We start from the raw sequence: 18,782 nt of genomic DNA, 5'->3' as shown, positions 1-18,782 counted from the left end.
ACAGGTTACCGAGGACTGCTACGGCACCTGCTAGTCATGTGGTGGGTTAACAGCCATTCAGACACGAACAATGGAATGTCTCAGAGGCACATGGTGAACGAGGAGAAAACTCACCTACAGGGACAAGCCTCCCTGTCTCAACCTCCTCACCTCCTCACAATGACATGTCAGTGCATCCTCAAAGTTGCATGGGTACACTGTCTGTACCCGCAGGATGTAGCAAAAGGTTTAAGACTGAATACAATATACCATACATCTGAAACTAATATTACACTCTTATGTCAACACACTGCAATTTAAATAAGAACTTAAAAAAAGACTGAATACAAAATGCTTCCACATTTAGAGACTTGTTTTCACAGAGTACTACCTAAGATTATTTTTAAGATTACCTAAGTAATTACTGCTTTGTGTTTTTCTGGGTTTTATGAGTTTCCTGCAGTCAGGTACAACAACTTTACTTGAAAAAAATCATTACAGAAGCAGTTCTCCAAAACTGATAAATTAAAAGGGATTTGAGATGACTTAAGAGACTTATCTATTGAATGAAATGTTCGGAACTTGTTTCTATCATTATTTGACAAGTAATCTGTATGTAAAAGACATTTTTGAGACAGGGAAAAACTGAACGTGCCCTGAGTATTAGATATTAAGAAATTATTGTTCCTTATGTTGGATGTGATACTGGTATGGGGTTTTAGGCCTTAGCTGCTAAATACATACTGAAATACTGATAAGTGAAATGAAGTGCTATGTAGAATTTTCTTTAAAACACTCCACAAGAAAAAATAAGCGGGAGGAGAAGATCAAAGAAAAACAACAGAATGTCAGTCCTGAAGATGGGTGATGGGGGTACAGTGGTTCAATACTACTTTGTGCACCCGTCTGAAAATGTCCGTAATAAAAAGTTAGCAAAAACTTGTGATAAAAATTGATGAAGTGCAAGCTATACTTTCCCTTAATGACCCCTTCAGAGCATTCACAAACAACTATAATGGTGAGAAATAAATGAAGCCACAAGGTGAAAAAGCTAAACGCTATTACACCTTGAGGGAGACCATGACAACTGAGTATGAGTTTTGGCTCACACACATGCATCTTTTATTAACAAAACCAAGCACTGAGCATGCATACAATTATCTCCTCTGTCTAAAGCAGATACAAAGGTTCTTTTTCTAAGTGTACTCAGGATACAAAATAGCAAGCATATGTATTAATTAACTGGGAATATTTTGAAGAGAAAAATCAATGAGTCTCAACTTATTTTGAGCAATTTGACTTTCTCAACTCTGAATCCTTAGAACTCTAAGTAGGATATGAGTAGCTTTGTAATTGAAGAGAATTTAAAATAACTTTGAGACTTTTTTTCAAGACATTCTGATTTAAAATGTGAATGCAAAAAATTCTCAGGCTGAGATCACTGGAAGCAACCTTCTGATGGTCTGATACAGCAGCATCAGTACAGCAGAAATAGAAACCAACAGCAGAAGAAACCATATTCAGGAAGATTCATGTACTGAGCTGAGATCCTCATGAATAAGGAAGGAAAAAATGTAGTTTGAGAAAGATGACCATATGGGGTAGCTGCAGAACCTTCCTTCCTCCTTATTCGAGGCCATTTCCACGACTGCACCCCTGCTCACTGACCTTGCCAGCACCTTCAGGACCCTGCTCCATCCACTACTACTCTCCTAACATAATTTCTGCCTGCCCACTCCCCCCGGGTCTTTCCCTTCAGGATACCAATATGCCCACAGCTCTTCCATTTTAAAAGTCAAACCTGGGTGCTTGGGTGGCTCAGTCGGTAAGCATCTGACTTCGCCTCAGGTAATGATCTCACTCACAGTTCATGAGTTCAAGTCCTGCATCAGGTGAGCACAAGTCCCGCCTCTCTCTCTCTCTCTCTCTCGCTCTCTCTCTCTGCCTTTCATGGCATTCTCTCTCTCTGCCCTCGCTCACTTGCACCCTCTCTCACAAAAAAAAAAAAAAGTCGGGGCGCCTGGGTGGCGCAGTTGGTTAAGCGTCCGACTTCAGCCAGGTCACGATCTCGCGGTCCGTGAGTTCGAGCCCCGCGTCAGGCTCTGGGCTGATGGCTCAGAGCCTGGAGCCTGTTTCCGATTCTGTGTCTCCCTCTCTCTCTGCCCCTCCCCCGTTCATGCTCTGTCTCTCTCTGTCCCAAAAATAAAAATTAAAAAAAAAAAAAAATGTTAAAAAAAAAAAAAAAAAAGTCAAACCGATGCCTCCCTTTCAACCATGATGCTTTCCTTTCTTCTTTTCCTTACAGCCTTTTAAAAAATTATGTATATATATATATGTAATCTCTGCACCCAACGTGGGGCTCAAACTCACAGCCCCAAGATCGGGAGCTGCATACTCCTCTGACTTAGCCAGACAGGTGTCTCTCTTTACAGCTTATTTTATTAAAAAAAAAAATGTTTTTAACGTTTATTTTTGAGAGAGAGACAGAGCACGACAGAGGAGGGGCAGAGAAGGAGGGAGACAGAATCCAAAGCAGGTTCCAGGCTCTGAGTTGTCAGCACAGAGCCAGAAGAGGGGCTCGAACCCATAAGCCACAAGATCATGACCTGAGCTGAAGTCAGACACTTAACCAACTGAGCCACCCAGGAGCCCCTGCTGATAGCTTATTTTAAAAAGCAGTCTGGGGGCGCCTGGGTGACTCAGTCAGTTAAGTGTCCAATTCTTGGTTTTAGCTCAGGTCATGATCTCACAATTCACAAGTTCAAGCCCCACATCGGGCTCCATGCTGAACTCAGAGTCTGCTTGGGATTCTCCCTCTCCTTATCTCTGCCCCTCCCCTGCTCATGCACGCTCTTGCTCTCTCAAAATAAATAAGTAAACTTTAAAAAATAAATAAAAATAAAAAGCAATCTGTATTTATTGCCTTCTATCTCAACCCACTATGTAACCTGGTTTCCAATCTTACTCCACTAGAGCTGCTACGGTCAATGCACCAATGACTTCTATGTTGCAATGGATATATTTCAGAAGTCTTATCTCACTGAACCCATCCATAATATTTTCCACTGCTCATCACTTTGGTTATTGGCAGTCACTCTTCTTGGGGATTCCATAACACCAGTCTCCCAGTTTCCTTTTTATCTGTCTGGCTCTTCCTCCCGCTGGTCTCTGTGGATTCCCTGATCCAGTATCCCTGCTGGGAACCCTTCATTTCCTTAAGTATGGAGAACCTCTATATATCATGCAGCGGATTTTTCCTTTTTCTTTTACTTAAGTCTTTGAAAAGAAGTTCTTAGAGGCATCTGGAATATATACTATGCTTCTCAAAATATAAATTAATTTCCCTGATTAATGACTTATAATAATTATACTTTCAGAAAAATACCTTAAGTATGCTTTGGTAGGCGAATCAAACTATGCTTAGATAGGGCCCTATCTATCTGACTGGATTAACAAACAAAATAACATCTGAGTTAAAACAGCTGGTAATTTGTAGTGTTTGGGCACCATGATTTAGAATCCACCACGCCCATGTTTTAGGATGCATGGCTCTAGATGAGCAGAGTTTAGGTAAGAATATTACAAATCTGCTAGATAATGCATGTAACAATTTATATCAGGGTGTGGTAGGAAAGGAGTGCTAAAAACACTATAAACTTATCTTTGCAATGAAGCTTTAAAAGCTAATTCATTCAGGGGCACCTGGGTGGCTCAGTCGGTTAAGCATCCAACCCCCGATTTTGGTTCAGGTCATGACCTCATGAACCTCAAGCCCCACATTGGGATTCTCTCTCTCCTTCTCTCTCTGCCCCTCCTCTGTTAGCACTCTTTCTCAAAATAAAAAAATAAATTTATAAAAATAAGTAAAAGGTAATCGTTCAAATGCTAAGCAAGGCAGCCAAGACGACAAGCTGTCACTGGCACTGGATTCTATCTACAGAAGCAAGAACAGTCTCTGGATCCTAGCTCTCTCTACTTTCCCAATGGTATTTAACTAACAAGGTACTCTCGCTGGGAGGGAGCTAGAGCTGCAAGAGGTGAACGCAGGCTCTCCAGTGCCTGGGTCTAGCAGGGGGTGGGAGACAACAGTTCAGACATCTAGTCTATCTTTGACCAAATGCCACATCTCAAGCCCAAAAAGTTTAGATCTCTTTGCAAGTGACGATCCAATGTGACCTGGTTTTGTGATTCTTTTTAAACTGGGAAATTCATATTTTACTGAAGATGTGTAAGGGCAATGGAGAAGGGTGGTTTGCGTCATACATGCTCAGCAGCTCACCTGAAAAATCTGAAGGAAATTTTTTTCTTTGGGAAAGAAAAAAGGTGGGTGTGGCATAAGCTTAGAGAATGTGGATACAGACAAAACGTGAGAGGTCTGGCACCAGTCACTTGAGGGGAAAGGGTGGGAGAACTGAAAGGCCACCGTGACCTGCAAATGCCCTAACATCCCTCCCTGCCGATCACAAAGCCTGGCATCTTCTAAGAAACAAAGATCATTTCCAAGAAGCAGGAGTCTGCAGAGCAAGATTTTGCCTTTTCTTCTCGCCTTTGAAAGAGGGTGGCTGACCGATGGGGACTGCCTTTCTACAAGGGGCATTTCCCTAGCAGCCGTTCTCAGCCTGGGCTCCTTGAGACAATTAAGACTGAATGCTGCAGTAGTTAAGTCACCCTCTCTCCTCCACATCTAGAATAGTTACTAGCTATCTGCCAAGCTTGGGAGAATGCAAAAAGAGTCACTCGAATCATTCTCCATGGGGTTTAATTCTGCTGAAGAACCCTGGCTGGAAGAAAGCATGCTAACGTACTATCTTATACTGTGACTCAGACATCAGAGAAACACACAGTAGCCAAGCCATTTGTCTGTGGTTTGAGAGGTGATTAGCAACCTGTGCCCTCAGTTGTTCCAGAACACATCATCTCATTTTCTTTTTGGTATCTCCGGGGAAGTGACCTCCAATGTCCACCTTCTCTTCCCCAGCTGCTCAAGATTTCTGATTCCTGTGTCACTATCCAGACTGACCGAATTGACTACATAGTTTTTGCAGGCACAGCTAACTAAACTTCTCTCTGCTCCCATTTTTTATACCCTCCCCCATTTCACTAAAATCATACTTATAAAACAATTAAGGCTTCATACATTCACAGCATTAGCCTGAGAGAATACTCACAAAGCACTAACCGCACGAAGTCTTTTGTTATGTAGTTTTAGAATTCCTCTAACAAATTTATCTAGAAACGACTCTTTACTAATAGAAGCCATCATTGGTAGGAAATGAGGGTGAGGAACTATCTTTTTCCCATTCTAATTTTCATTAGAATTATGTCTGCTGATTTGGCAGAAAAATTCTTCTTAAGATTATATGCAAGCATATATGGCTGTAGAAATTTTTTTAGAGCATAAATATCAAAGAAATTCACTGACAACACACCCATTTCAAATGAATCATATACAACGAAAGATGAGCTTGGGTGGAGGGCCGCTTTGCCATGTATTCCATGTTTTTTATGTGTGGGTGAAGAAGAGACTCAGGGTTGTAAAGCAACAGCTCTTGCAATGTGCCACAGGGACTTTTTGTTCATCTGAAAGCTTTCTCTTCTCCATTAAGAATACAGAATGAGCAACGTCCTTCCATTTTCTTCTTGAATTGCCGCTGAGCCCATTCTGCTCTTCAGGGAACATATCAAATTGCTACGGCTATCTCTCAGGCACCACTGTAAATGTAGCAAATCTTCACTCACATAAGAGACCTAATGCCCCTAACCAGACAGTCTGCAGGATGGTGCTGGCATCTGAAGTGATATTATTCACCTTCTTTGAAGGAATGACATGATTGATATCCTTTTCTGCATAACAGCAAAGTAGCCCTTGAACACGAACAGGCAAGGAACACGAGAAGCAGGATGCCACCCGTGACCAACAGACAGATGAAATGCCACATCATGCACACACTTACTTGCCAGAGCCTTTTTTCCAGCTGCATGGTAGGCTACAATATATTTCTTCCCCTCTCTATCCTCTGTTTTTGTCTCTAATCCTGGAAACAGAGATTTAATCGCTTGATGGATGATGGTTCTTTTCTCTTTGGTGTCCTCAATAACCTATTAAAAACAAATCATGCTACTACTGATTGAAGAAACATTAAATGGGGAAATAACACTAATGAAGTAGTAAAATCACTAGTCAGGTTATCAGCTATGCAAAGTAACAGAGGTACATGGGTATGATTTCAACAATCCTTTTTTTTTTAAATTATTTTTTAACATTTATTTATTTTTGAGAGATACACACAGAGTGCAAGGTGGGGAGGGCTGAGAGAGAAAGGGAGACACAGAATCCGAAGTAGGCTCCAGGCTCCGAGCAGTCAGCACAGAGCCTGATGCTGGGCTTGAACTCACGAACCAAGAGATCATGACCTGAGCCGAAGTTGGACGCTTAACCGACTGAGCCACCCAGGCGCCCCTTCAACAATCTTTTAGAGCTTCATAATACCGCACATCTTAAGAGCCTGTTTATGGGGCATGACTCTCTGCCAGGCGTTATACCAGGAACTTCAGAGGCACTGTCTTAGTTAATCCTTATAATCTCCCTACCATGCTACCAGTATACCCACTTGGAGATCAGGAAAACGAGGTTAAGAGAAGGACCTAAGGTCGTACAGCTGGAGGGCAGCAGAGCCACGTGTACAGTCCAGGCTGTGACTCCAGAGCCACCCATCACAGATACCCCTGCTCAGGGACTCTGCTGGGTGAACACCTCAGGGCTCACAGATGGAAATGGAGGCAAGCCGTGCCTTTCAGGATATCAGAAACTCAACTCCCTTGAATAGTCCAATCTACACTGCCTCACAATGAATCCTATTCCATACTGGATCATTTTATAATGGTGTTCTCATATATTTGTTCGTAATAAAAAAAAAAAATCAACATCAAAAAATGTAAACTTATTATGTAAGGAACTGTTGCTCAATTTTTGAATGTGTCTCACACTAAGAAATACATTTCACATCAGGAGTCAACAGTCAGAAATATATACATGCACCTGCCTTACTAAAAATCTAGAGGGGTACCGGGGTGGCGCAGTCATTAAGCATCTGACTCTTCATTCTGGCTCAGGTCATGATCTCACGGTTCATGAGTTTGAGCCCTGCATCAGGCTACGTGCTGACAGCACAGAGCCTGCTTCAGATCCTCTCTTTGCCCCTCCCCTGCTCATGCTCTCGATCTCAAAATAATACATTTTTTAAAAATTTAAAAAATCTTACAAAATAGTATTTATCCTTGATGCGTATAATACACTGTTATTTTCTATTTAATTTATTGCACTTAAACAAATGTTGGGGGACACCTGGATGGCTCAGTTAGTTAAGCATCTGACTCTCGATGTCGCCTCAGGTCATGATCTCACAGTTGGTGGGACTGAACCACCCTCAGTCGCTTCTAATTTCACCTGTTTCTGCACCTGTTTAAGTTTCTACAAGATTTAAAATTACAAACATGGCTCACATAATTCTACTGGACATCACTGAGAAGAATAAAATTTTCCTAACAAAAGCTTTTGAAAAAACATCTACTAGCCCATTTAGTAGCTGAGCTCTCCTTTTCTTCAACAGCAGAAGCTGAGTCAAGTTGAGCAAAGAAATGTTCCCTTACTTCTTTCCCAACTCCTCTCCCTCCAAGACCCACTTGACAGCCAGAGGCTGCTGGAGGGAGAGCCAGGGCCAGGGTCTATTAGGCCACACATCTGGATGGTGGCAGTCCTTTGGCTACGGACACTGTGACAGAATAGTCACTTTGTGGTCTGAACAACACATTTCTTTCTTTCTTTTTTTTTTTAAATATTTATTTTTGAGAGAGAAAAAGAGAGACAGACAGACAAAGAATCTGAAGCAGGCTCCAGGCTCTGAGCTGTTGGCACAGAGCCCGACACGGGGCTTGAACTCATGGACCGCAAGATCATGACCTGAGCTGAAGTTGCACACTTAACTGACTGAGCCACCCAGGTGCCCCGTGGAACAATGCAATTCTTTGCTGACTTGTGGTCATATAAAATTTTTTTACGACGTAACATTTTTTTGCTATAGTATGTCTGGATACTGGTTATTTGCCACTGATCAAAACATTTTTAGGGTAATACTCTTTTACATCAAATAGGGCAAAGTCATCATTTCGTCAACTACTGTAATTTTTCTAATAGATGCTTATAGACTTTACCCAAAAAGAAGCAATGAAAATCCTGAAATGTATGTTTTTGTGCTATTTACCTCGATGGCAACACTAGTTTCCTTATTTTTAAAAAGCTGGAGCTCTTCTAAACGCTGCTTTTCTTCAGCTGTCAAAACCGTAAATACGTCTTCCGTTGGATCCTTGAAAATAATGAAACTCCCAGTGAGTCACACACAGAACTCAAAGCTGTTACAGCTCTATAGTTCTGGATCTCTCGGAAATGCTAAGTCAATGCTGTTAGAGTTCTATAGTTCTGGATCTCTCGGAAGTGCTATTTTATAGGGAAAGTGGCTTGTCAGAGAGCTGCTCTCACCTCCTCATCCACGGGGACAGACAAGTCATCCAAATGGCTGATGCGGCCGTCTTTTCCTATTTCATGAACAACAAAGTCGGAGTATCTGATGAAAAGAAAACACAAACTTTCAAAGCATTAACGTTTTGCTTCTGATTAATTTTAGGAGGAAGTTTATCAACATTAAGCTTCATGGTTATACGAAAATTTTTTTTAATTTTGGGGTTTTTTTTTTGAGACAGCATACTTAGAGCAGGGGAGGGGGCAGATGGGGGTGGGAGGGAGAGGTAGAGGGAAAGGGGGGGGAGAGAGAGAGAGAGAGAGAGAATTGCTATGTGGAGCTTGACCCCACAACCCTGGGATCATGACCTGAACTGAAACCAAGGGTCAGATGCTTAAGTGACTAAGCCATCCAGGAGCCCCAAAACAGGAATTTTTTTTTTTTTTTAATTCTTCATTACTAAGTTTATGTGCAGTTTTTTTTTTTCTGGTTTCTTAAAGAATGCTACGCCACAGCTTGCATTCTTCACACAGAACGTAAAGGCCCTCTGAGCTTTAGAATATTCTTTCAGAGAAATGCATAAATCGAAGCTTATTACCCTATTGATTATATAAACAGTCCATACTAAAGTGAATCATAAACTATGGCATGGTTAATTGAATCAGAACCCCATTGGGGCACCTGGGTGACTCAGTCAAGTCAGTTGAAAAGCAGACTTTGGCTCAGGTCATAATCTCAAGGTTCGTGAGTTCAAGCCTGGTGCTTTGCGCTGACAGTACAGGGTTGCTTTGGATTATCTGCCCACCCTCTCCCTGCCCCTCCCCCCCAATATAAACATTAAAAAAATATATATCACAACCCAGTATATCTATTATGAACCAACCTGAAGCTTGCCTTTATGCTAAATATTCTACACACATTATTTAAAACCTTCTCAAAAACCACAAGGTAGTATTAGGAACCATTTTTTGGATAAGGATACTATGTAACTAGTCTAGATTCATACCCAGATCCTTCTGGCTCCAAAGACTACCTTCTTTCTACTGTAGATGTGGCACATTCAGGTGGAAGAGTTAAGGATTTAAGATTTTAAGACCAATTCAAGAGAAAACTTAAAACCATTTAAAATAATTTATTTTAAAGAAGTGAACAGCACTCATTTACATATTAGCAAGGCTTGACACAAAAATTATTTTTTATTTACTCATTTGATCTTGAAATGGCTTCATCTGCTCATTTAGACAGCTCTCCTCCATCCTAATTCCTTCATGATCGTCAATAAACCATTCTTGGGGACAGAAAGTTAAATAGAACATATTGGTGATGGAGACGCGGGGGGCGGGGGGGGGGGGTAGAGACACAGAATCCGAAGCAGGTTCTAGGCTCCAAGCTGTCAGCACAGAGCCCAATGCGGGGCTCAAACTCACAAACTGTGAGATCATGACCTGAGCCAAAGTCAGACACTTAACCAAGTGAGCCACCCAGGCGCCCCTTGCTAATTTCTTTCTAAAGAACAAATAGAATGCCAAATTATGGAGAGAGCCCAATGTCCATTGACTGAAGAACATTTACAGAAGATGTGGTAGATATACACAAGAGAATATTACTTAGCCATCAAAAAGAATGAAATCTTGCCACTTCCAATGACAATACACTGTGGATGGAGCTACAATGTATTACACTAAGCAAAATAAATCAACCAGAGAAAGGCAAATACCATATGATTTCACTCCTATGTGGAATTTAAGACACAAAACAGAAGAACAAAAGAGTGGGGGGAGAGAAGAGAGGGAAACAAACCACAAGAGACTCTTCATGATAGAGAACTGAGGACTGATGGAGGGAGGTGGGTGGAGGGGTGGGCTAGATGGGTGAAGGGTACTAAGGAGGGCACTTGTTACAATGAGCACTTGGTGTTGTATGTAAGTGATGAATCACTGAATTCTACTCCTGAAACCAATACCGTACTGTATGTTAACTATAATTTAAGTAAATAAAAAACAAAAAACCAGAAAAACAAATAGAACAAAAATAACTTTACATGTAAGTGAAACATACCTTTCTTTCAAGATGCCTGAGAATCCCTGATGAGAACTTACAAACTTGGTGATGCCAACGTCAAGTTCAGTGAGGCCGTGCTTCATCATGTCTGCAAAACTCTCAGCTTCCTCCTCCTCCTCACCCTCCTCAGAGAGGCCATCTTCCTCCTCCTCTTCCTCTTCTTCCAACTGCACATCAGAATTCTTTGTACCCTCTCTGGCACTCACAGCCTCAGGTGGCTCAGGCACGTTGACCCCACTGGGTGGAGAGACATGCTCCAGCTCGCTCTGACTTTTGGTCAGACAATGGTCCAAGATCTTCTGTCTTTTTGCCTCTTCAGCTGGGGCCACCCTGTCATTGTCTTCAACAGCAACAGACCCACGTTTCAGCGACACACCAGTCACTTCTGTCATCTCCATTTTTAAGGCTCCAAGAAAACATTTAAGAGAACCTTTTAGGAAGGAAGAGAGCGCAGGAAGTAACAATCACTTCCTTAAAGTGGGTTTCAGCAAACAGAGGCACAGTTAACTTTGTTCCTAGGGTTCTAAAACTCATCTATTAAAATAATTTTTCCTGATGCTGGTGTATATATTTGGTGGCATAGAAAAATGGCACAACACTTCTGCATAGAATTTGAGAGTATGCCTCAAAAAAAACTTTAAAAAATGTATGCCCTTTGACCCAGAAATACTACTTTCAGGGTGTATCTTAAAATAACTGAAGTGCTTACAATTTTAGGTTTAAGGATACTCATTTCAGTACTTTTACATTAACAAAAAACTAAGAAAAATGATGCCTGCGTCTGTAAATTAAACAATACAATGAAACAATATGAACAGAAGCTGGGAAGGATGGTTTCTTCTAGCACAGAATATGGGTGGCTGGGCACAGCAGGGAGACGTGCTGGTTTTAGTGAATACCGTAGTTGATCACTTGAACTTTGTTTCATGTAGATTATTCTTTAAAAAAAAAAAAAACCTGATTAAATAAAAATAGTGCATAAATACACTTATTGACAGGAACGCATACTAGTATCATATTAAAAAAAAAAAAGCAAGGGGGATGTGAAGTTGTTTAATGGGTTATAAAATTTCAGTTTTGCAAGATTAGAAAGAGTTCTGCATATTGGTTCCACTACAGTATGAATGTACTTAATGCTACTGAACTGTATGCTTAAAAGTGGAGATGATGCTATGTGTTGTGTGCATTTTGCCACAATTTTTTTTTAATTTTTTTTAATTTTTTTTTTTTAACGTTTATTTATTTTTGAGACAGAGAGAGACAGAGCATCAATGGGGGAGGGTCAGAGAGAGAGAGAGAGACACACACAGAATCTGAAACAGGATCCAGGCTCTGAGCAGTCAGCACAGAGCCCGACGCGGGGCTCGAACCCACATACTGCGAGATCGTGACCTGAGCCGAAGTCAGACGCTTAACCGACTGAGCCACCCAGGCGCCCCTTTTTCATTTTTTATTTTTTTTTTCATTTTTTTTTTTTTATTATTTTTATGCCACAATTTAAACAATACAGACTATCATGTAAGCAACCCACACACAATGTAATGAGGGAAAGTCTAAGAAGCCATACACACCTCCCAGGACTGGGCGGCTTGCCAGAGGGGTAACAAGTGGCAGTCAAAATAAATACATTTATCTAATTTGACCTTACTTGGTGCTCTTGGTAAATTAAGGATAAAAGTTTTCCTACATTAATTATATACGGAGGTGCTATAATTAAAATGCTAATGAACTTACTAAGCATACTCATAAAGAACATAAATGAGCAGAAAACTAACATTCTAAGGTTCTCCAAAGCCTAGTTAACAAGAAACCCAACTACAGAAGCATCTACAACAGAATAATAACAACAATGAGCTAAAGTTTAAGAATCCACATTTGAAGGGTGCCTGGCTGGCTCAGTCAGTGGAGCACGTGACTCTCTTGATCTTGGGGTCATCAGTTTCAGGCCCATCTAGAGATAACTTAAAAAAAAAAAAAATCCACATCTGATCTTGGCTCACTGTCAACAATCTAGAATGGAAAGAAAATGTAAAGAAGAATGCAAATACATGCACAAAATGAAAGAAAAAGGGATGATGACTACAAAAAAAATGGGAGAAAAGGTACAGAAAGATGCCAGTAAAACCAATTTCCTTTGAAAGACAAAAAAATTAAATAAAGAAAATGGAAGAAACCAAGAATCTGGAACAGAAGTAGACCACAACTATACAAAAATTACCTCTAATTCAATTAGGAAAGCATTTATTCTCTATTTGTTCTAAGCAAGGTCAAGTAAGAAAAAGAATGGTTTATGAAATGCTGGTGCTATTCATGCTCACTTTCTATCAACAAGGCTGCCCTCACAGAGCCTGTGCGCCGATGTGGGAGACACAAAGGGCGCAGGTCACTCGGGGACTACAGGAACAAAGACCTCAGAGGGCACTGCCGGTGAGGGTGTCAGAGAAGACACCTTTCCTTATGGCAGACCAGAAACGAACACCTGAGCCTGGCTGTGAGGAGCGGGTGAGGTCGCAGAACATGGGGAGGAGGCTGTTTGGGGGGGATGGTCAGGCTTGTGCAGAGGCGTGGGAGCCCAAGTAGGGTAAAACACACAACGGGCGAGTCTGGAGGTAAAGCTAGCAAGTGGGCAGATGCTAGACCAGCAGAATGGAGGGGATTCCATCCTGAAAACCAAACCACCACTAGACTCGTGAGTTAGAAAGGTGTCGCAGTGCCTCTTTGAAGAGAAACAGGGGTTAGATAGAAGATTCGGTGAGAGGGTACAGCTGAGGGTCACTTGGCTGTCTCAGTTGGAAGAGTGCGTGACTCTTGATCTCGGGGCTGTGAATTTGAACCCCACATTGGGTGTAGAGATCACTAAAAAAAAGAAAACTTAAAAAAGAGGGTATGACCAAAATTGAGTCAAGAAATTAGTATAACATGATCTAAGACTGAGACAAGGGTGACAGAAACAAAGTTTGGATTCAGGGACATTTAGGAGGTGGTGGGAACAGGACTGGATGACAAATGTGGGCAAAAAAAGGAAATACCCTAGGATGACTCAGGTGTTCTGCCTTAGGGATCTCAGAGGACAGGGGAGCTCTTCCTAACACAGAACCCCAGAAGAGAAGCAGGGAGTAGGAAGACAAGCCCACTTATGGTCCTGAGGTGTCACAGGTACCTGGGAACATCCGGAAGCCAGTCACTACATTGTGTTACACATACTCTCAACCCCAAACGTGCAATGGCGTCCCAGCTGGCATGCCAGGGTCCACTAGGAGATCCTGATACCTTTCCACGCCTGAACTCTCAGCAGGGAGGAAAGCACAGCCAATGACAACCACATCAGTATCGTGGCTCAGGGACTTTGCTGTCAGCACATGTCTACCTCCTTTCCAGAATACAGAGAATTCATCAAGCTCCTTTTTAACAACTGATGGTCATAAGCCACATCAATTACTTCCTCTGCAGAAATGTCTGCTCCATCCTGCTTTGACACTGCCCATCATCCAGCAACCTGTACCATTATCTTCCACACACCTGCAACAACTCAGGCCCAGTCCCAATGAGTTCCTGCTTCCAGTCTGACTGCTCATGAGCTCTCTCCAATGGGAAGTCCTCCACACCTGTCTAAGATCACCCCTGGCCTCATCAGTCCTTCAAGGCTCATCTGAAGGCCATGAGTCCTGACTGCTGTGCCTTCCTCTCTACTAACTCCGTCTTCCCATTTTACCTCCCTTCATCTGCACTACCATGTGGGCACCTGGGTACCATACTTTTCTCCTGCCATTTTCTAGCTGTCCGTCGAAGTAAATTAATTTCTCCAAGCCCCTGTTCTTCGTCTGTAGAATGGGAATGACATGTGTATCACAAGACTGCCGTGAAGATTAAATGAAATGATAAACACTATATCCTGGTTAGATATAGTAGGAACAAAATAAGCTAGTCCCCTTTCCCCCCTCAAGAAGTCTGCAGATTTTTTGAGGACATTATTTCTTTTATACATGCCATAGAATTCAGAGTGGTATAACAGCCTTCTATAGACATTTTGTAGATTTCTTGGAACAGGTGCTGAAACTGTTCCCCACCTGTAGAGATCAAAGTCACACTAAGTAGCAAATGCCTAATGAAATAGTGGACCTGGACAAGCACCACGAATGGCCCACTAACATACATGACAGGCAGACACTGCACGTCCCTGAAAGCACATGCTGTGAAGTATTCTGACTGAAACTCTATGTCTAATTGGTAGTTTCGACAGCACACAGAGACAGAAGATGTTAACCACCACCATGGGGAAGCAATCAGCAACATTCTGAATGTGGGAAACTCTACCAGGACAAAGACAGTTCCCTCAACTAATAAAAAGCAAGGGGGAAAAGAGGGAGGGGAACTTACATATAAACCTACAAAGAAATGCAACGAGTGGATCCTTCTTCAAACAAGTCAACTATTTAAAAAAAGCATCTAGAAAAGTATTTGATGGCTGTAGCAACTTCTTACTCCACATGTCTCCAGAGGCAAGGGAAACAAAAGCAAAAATGAACTATTGGGACCTCATCAAAATAAAAAGCTTTTGCACAGTGAAGGAAATAATCAGTAAAACTAAAAGGCAACCGACAGAATGGGAGAAGATATTTGCAAATGACGTATCACAAAAAGGGTTAGCATCCAAAATCTATAAAGAACTAATCAAACTCAATACCTAAAAAACAAGTAATCCAGTGAAGAAATGGGCAAAAGACATGAATAGACACTTCTCCAAAGAAGACATCCAGATGGCCAACTGACACATGAAAAAATGCTCAACATCACTCATCATCAGGGAAATACAAATCAAAATCACAATGAAAGGGGTGCCTGGGTGACTCAGTGGGTTAAGCGTCTGACTTCAGCTCAGGTCATGATCTCATGGTTTGTGAGTTCAAGCCCCGCTTTGGGCTCTGTGCTGTCAGTTCAGAGCCTGGAGCTTGCTTCGGATTCTGTGTCTCCCTCTCTCTCTGCTCCTCCCCTGCTTACACTCTGTTTCTCAAAAAATGAATAAACGTTAAAAAAAATTAAAAATAAATTTAAAAAACCACAATGAGATACCACTTCACACCTGTCAGAATGGCTAATATTAACAACTCAGGCAATAACAGATGTTTGTGAGGATGCACAGAAAGAGGATCTCTTGTGTACTGTTGGTGGGAATGCAAACTGGTGCAGCCACTCTAGAAAACAGTGTGGAGGTTCCTCAAAAAATTGAAAATGGAACTACCCTACGACCCAGCAATTGCACTACTAGGTATTTATCCAAGGGATACAGGTGTGCTGTTTCTAAGGGGCACATGCACCCCAATGCTTATAGCAGCACTATTGACAATAGCCCAAGTATGGAAAGAGCCCAAATGTCCCTCGATGGATGAATGGACAAAGAAGATGTGGTATACATATATATATATATGTATACACACACACACACACACACACACACACACACACACACACACACACACAATGGAGTATTACTCAGCAATCAAAAAGAATGAAATCTTGCCATTTGCAACTACGTGGATGGAACTAGAGGGTATTATGCTAAGTGAAATTTGTCAGTCAGTGAAAGACAAATATATGACTTCACTCATATGAGGACTTTAAGATACAAAACAGATGAACATAGGGAAGGGAAGCAAAAATAATATAAAAAACAGGGAGCGGGACAAAACGTAAGAGACTTTTAAATATGGAGAACACAAAGGGTTGCTGGAAGTGTTGTAGGAGGGGGGATGGGCTACATGGTCAGGGGCATTAAGGAATCTATGCCTGAAATCATTGTTGCACTCACTACACGCTAACTAACTTGGATGTAAATTTTAAAAAACAAATGAGTAAGCATTTGAGATGATGAGGGATGCAAAATACTGGGAATATTTGATGACATCAAGGTAGTACTGTTAACTTTTAAAGGTGCAATTATGTTACTGTGGTTACATTTAAAAACAGAATCCTTATGTTTTAGACACACTAACAAATATTTATGGTTGAAAAGTTACGAAGTCTGGAATTTGGCTTCAAAATAATTTACCAGTGGTGAATGGAAGTGGAGGGGGTACAGATTTGAAACCAGGTTCATAATTATTGAAACTGAGTGATGGGAACATGGGGAGGTTATCACATCTTCTACGGTAAGTTTTTTATTACAAAAAATTTCAAACATATGAAGTATAAAAAGATACACAAACTATTGTGTTCTGATCAACCACTATTTTACCCTTTCTTCTGTTCTGCTCTCTCTCATCACGTGTTCTTCAAACAGGTCCCAAGATACCGTCTCTCCACTGTCACTTTTTTTTAATAATTAAAAAAAAATCTGATGTGCAGGCCTGATGCGGGGCTCAAACTCACAAACCATGAAATCATGACCTGAGCCAGTCATTTAACTGACTGAGCCACCCAAGTGCCCCTCTCCACCTTCACTTTTTCAAGTGCCCCAAACCTCCACATGTTAGCCACCACTCAACACTCTTGCTCACTGGTGCTACTTCATGATCCGTGCTAAACCCCAACCAAGTATCAAACCTACTGTCTAGGTCTGTGCTCCTGGATGCTGCTGGTTTCCCCTCTTAAACAGCCATCCCTACTCTCATGGCCATGCCTGGTCAGTACAGTCTTCTTCAAGTCCTGCTTGCAGGCCTCCTCTGACAGATGTCTACCCCTCTTTCCAGCATAGGCACTAGACCACTCATTATAACCATTCCCTTAAATAAGACAACCCTCCTAAAAGTCCAGCCATTCTAACACTCACTCCTAAGCGCTGCACTTCATCCCCTTAACAAATACCTACTGTGCACCCTGCGCTAGGCGGTATTCCAGGCACTGCGAAAAGACACTGCAGCAAATCAAATCAACGCCCCGCCAGTGTGCAGCTGACGTTTAGTGAAAGATCTGGCTTCTGCCTCCCACACACCAATGAAGTGTTTTTTGTTTTTGTTTTTTTTTTGAAGTTCAGCGATGGCTTCCTTGTGCCAAAACCACAGTCATTCAAGCCTGGCTCTAACTGACATCTTTTCCCAACTGGACACGGTTTGCCACTTTCCTTCCTTGAAACTCTTTCTACCCCTTTTTTCCTGCCTCTTGAGGTACTCTTTTCCCCTCCTTCTCTGCTGCTGCTTAAATTTGGGCATCTCTAGGTTCCTACCCCAGTCTTGTTCCCTTCTCACTCTCACATTTTTCTAGCCAAGACCCATCTCTGACTTCCCAGTTTGCTTGTTAAGTCCAAAGCAATAGCTGTCAAGCTGAGCAATTGCAGAGTGCACCCAGTGAGCTCATTCAAGCCTCTCCTCCACCCTATGGCTCCGGGTTCATTAGCATTGCCAGATATCGGTGTCTTACTCCAGCTGACCCAGCTAGGAAGAGCTGAATCAAATGCTCAAATTCAACATGCCCTAAATTGATCTCATCATCTCCCACCACCAACACACATTATACCTCCCAGCTCAGGGAACGTTGCCACCAACTACCAGTCACCTAAGTCAGGACATGGTCATCACCCAACTCCTTGCTCTCCGCTGCGCCCACATCAGTAATTTCGTGAATAAAATCCTGGAAAGTTTCAAACAGCACTGTTATGCCTAACATCCCTGGCATGAGAATATTAGCAGATCACACATATGAATATCACACACTGGTTTCGACCTGATCTAGGTTCTGCCGTTTATGAGTGGGCCACTTACCCTCTCTAAGCTGAGGTTTCTTTCTCTGCAAAGCTGAAAAATGATGAGTTGCTCAAAGGTCTGTAATAGCTGTTCCTATTCAACTACTGGTCATTAATATTTATTATGGATGGTTTGTACAGCAGAACTGTATTGCTGAGTCTGGGGAAAAAACAAAGCTTCTTAGGCTTCTTTTGTTCTCTGGGCTAATGATTAAACACGGGTTTCTTCCTTCAAATACCATTTAATTTTAAGAGTCCCTCAAAGCACTGCCAACAGCACCAAATAAACAGGCCTTTAATATTTTTGAGCAGTCTTTTCTCGATATTTGTGGACACTTGCCTAATCTCTTTTCCTTGTTATATTTAACTTACAAGACAAGCTCATTAACTAATCTCACTTTTGTGTTTCAAATGAAATTACAAATACTTTCCATTTGCTTTAACTAATAACCCTATCGTACACATTAATTATTAAAATATACATGGTACCAATGATTATAAGTCACTTAATACGTATTTTGCTAAGTTCTTTCAGTGGGCCTAGAAACTGA

General features: G+C 41.6%; 1 protein-coding gene across 1 annotated transcript in view; it reads right to left on the bottom strand.

Moving 5' to 3' along the window:
• Positions 1-18,782, bottom strand: part of PUS7 (pseudouridine synthase 7) — a 56,694-nt gene that overhangs the window by 34,505 nt on the left and 3,407 nt on the right. The window contains exons 2-5 of the mRNA XM_047849339.1: positions 10,554-10,986; positions 8,516-8,600; positions 8,241-8,342; positions 5,934-6,078 (exon numbers count right to left, since the gene is read on the bottom strand). Of these exons, the coding sequence (XP_047705295.1) occupies positions 5,934-6,078; positions 8,241-8,342; positions 8,516-8,600; positions 10,554-10,986 (765 nt within the window). The remainder of the gene's footprint in view (positions 1-5,933; positions 6,079-8,240; positions 8,343-8,515; positions 8,601-10,553; positions 10,987-18,782) is intronic.

The sequence above is a fragment of the Prionailurus viverrinus genome, chromosome A2 (assembly GCF_022837055.1).
Source record: "Prionailurus viverrinus isolate Anna chromosome A2, UM_Priviv_1.0, whole genome shotgun sequence".
Taxonomy (NCBI): domain Eukaryota; kingdom Metazoa; phylum Chordata; class Mammalia; order Carnivora; family Felidae; genus Prionailurus; species Prionailurus viverrinus.
This window is presented reverse-complemented; position numbering and strand designations above follow the sequence as displayed.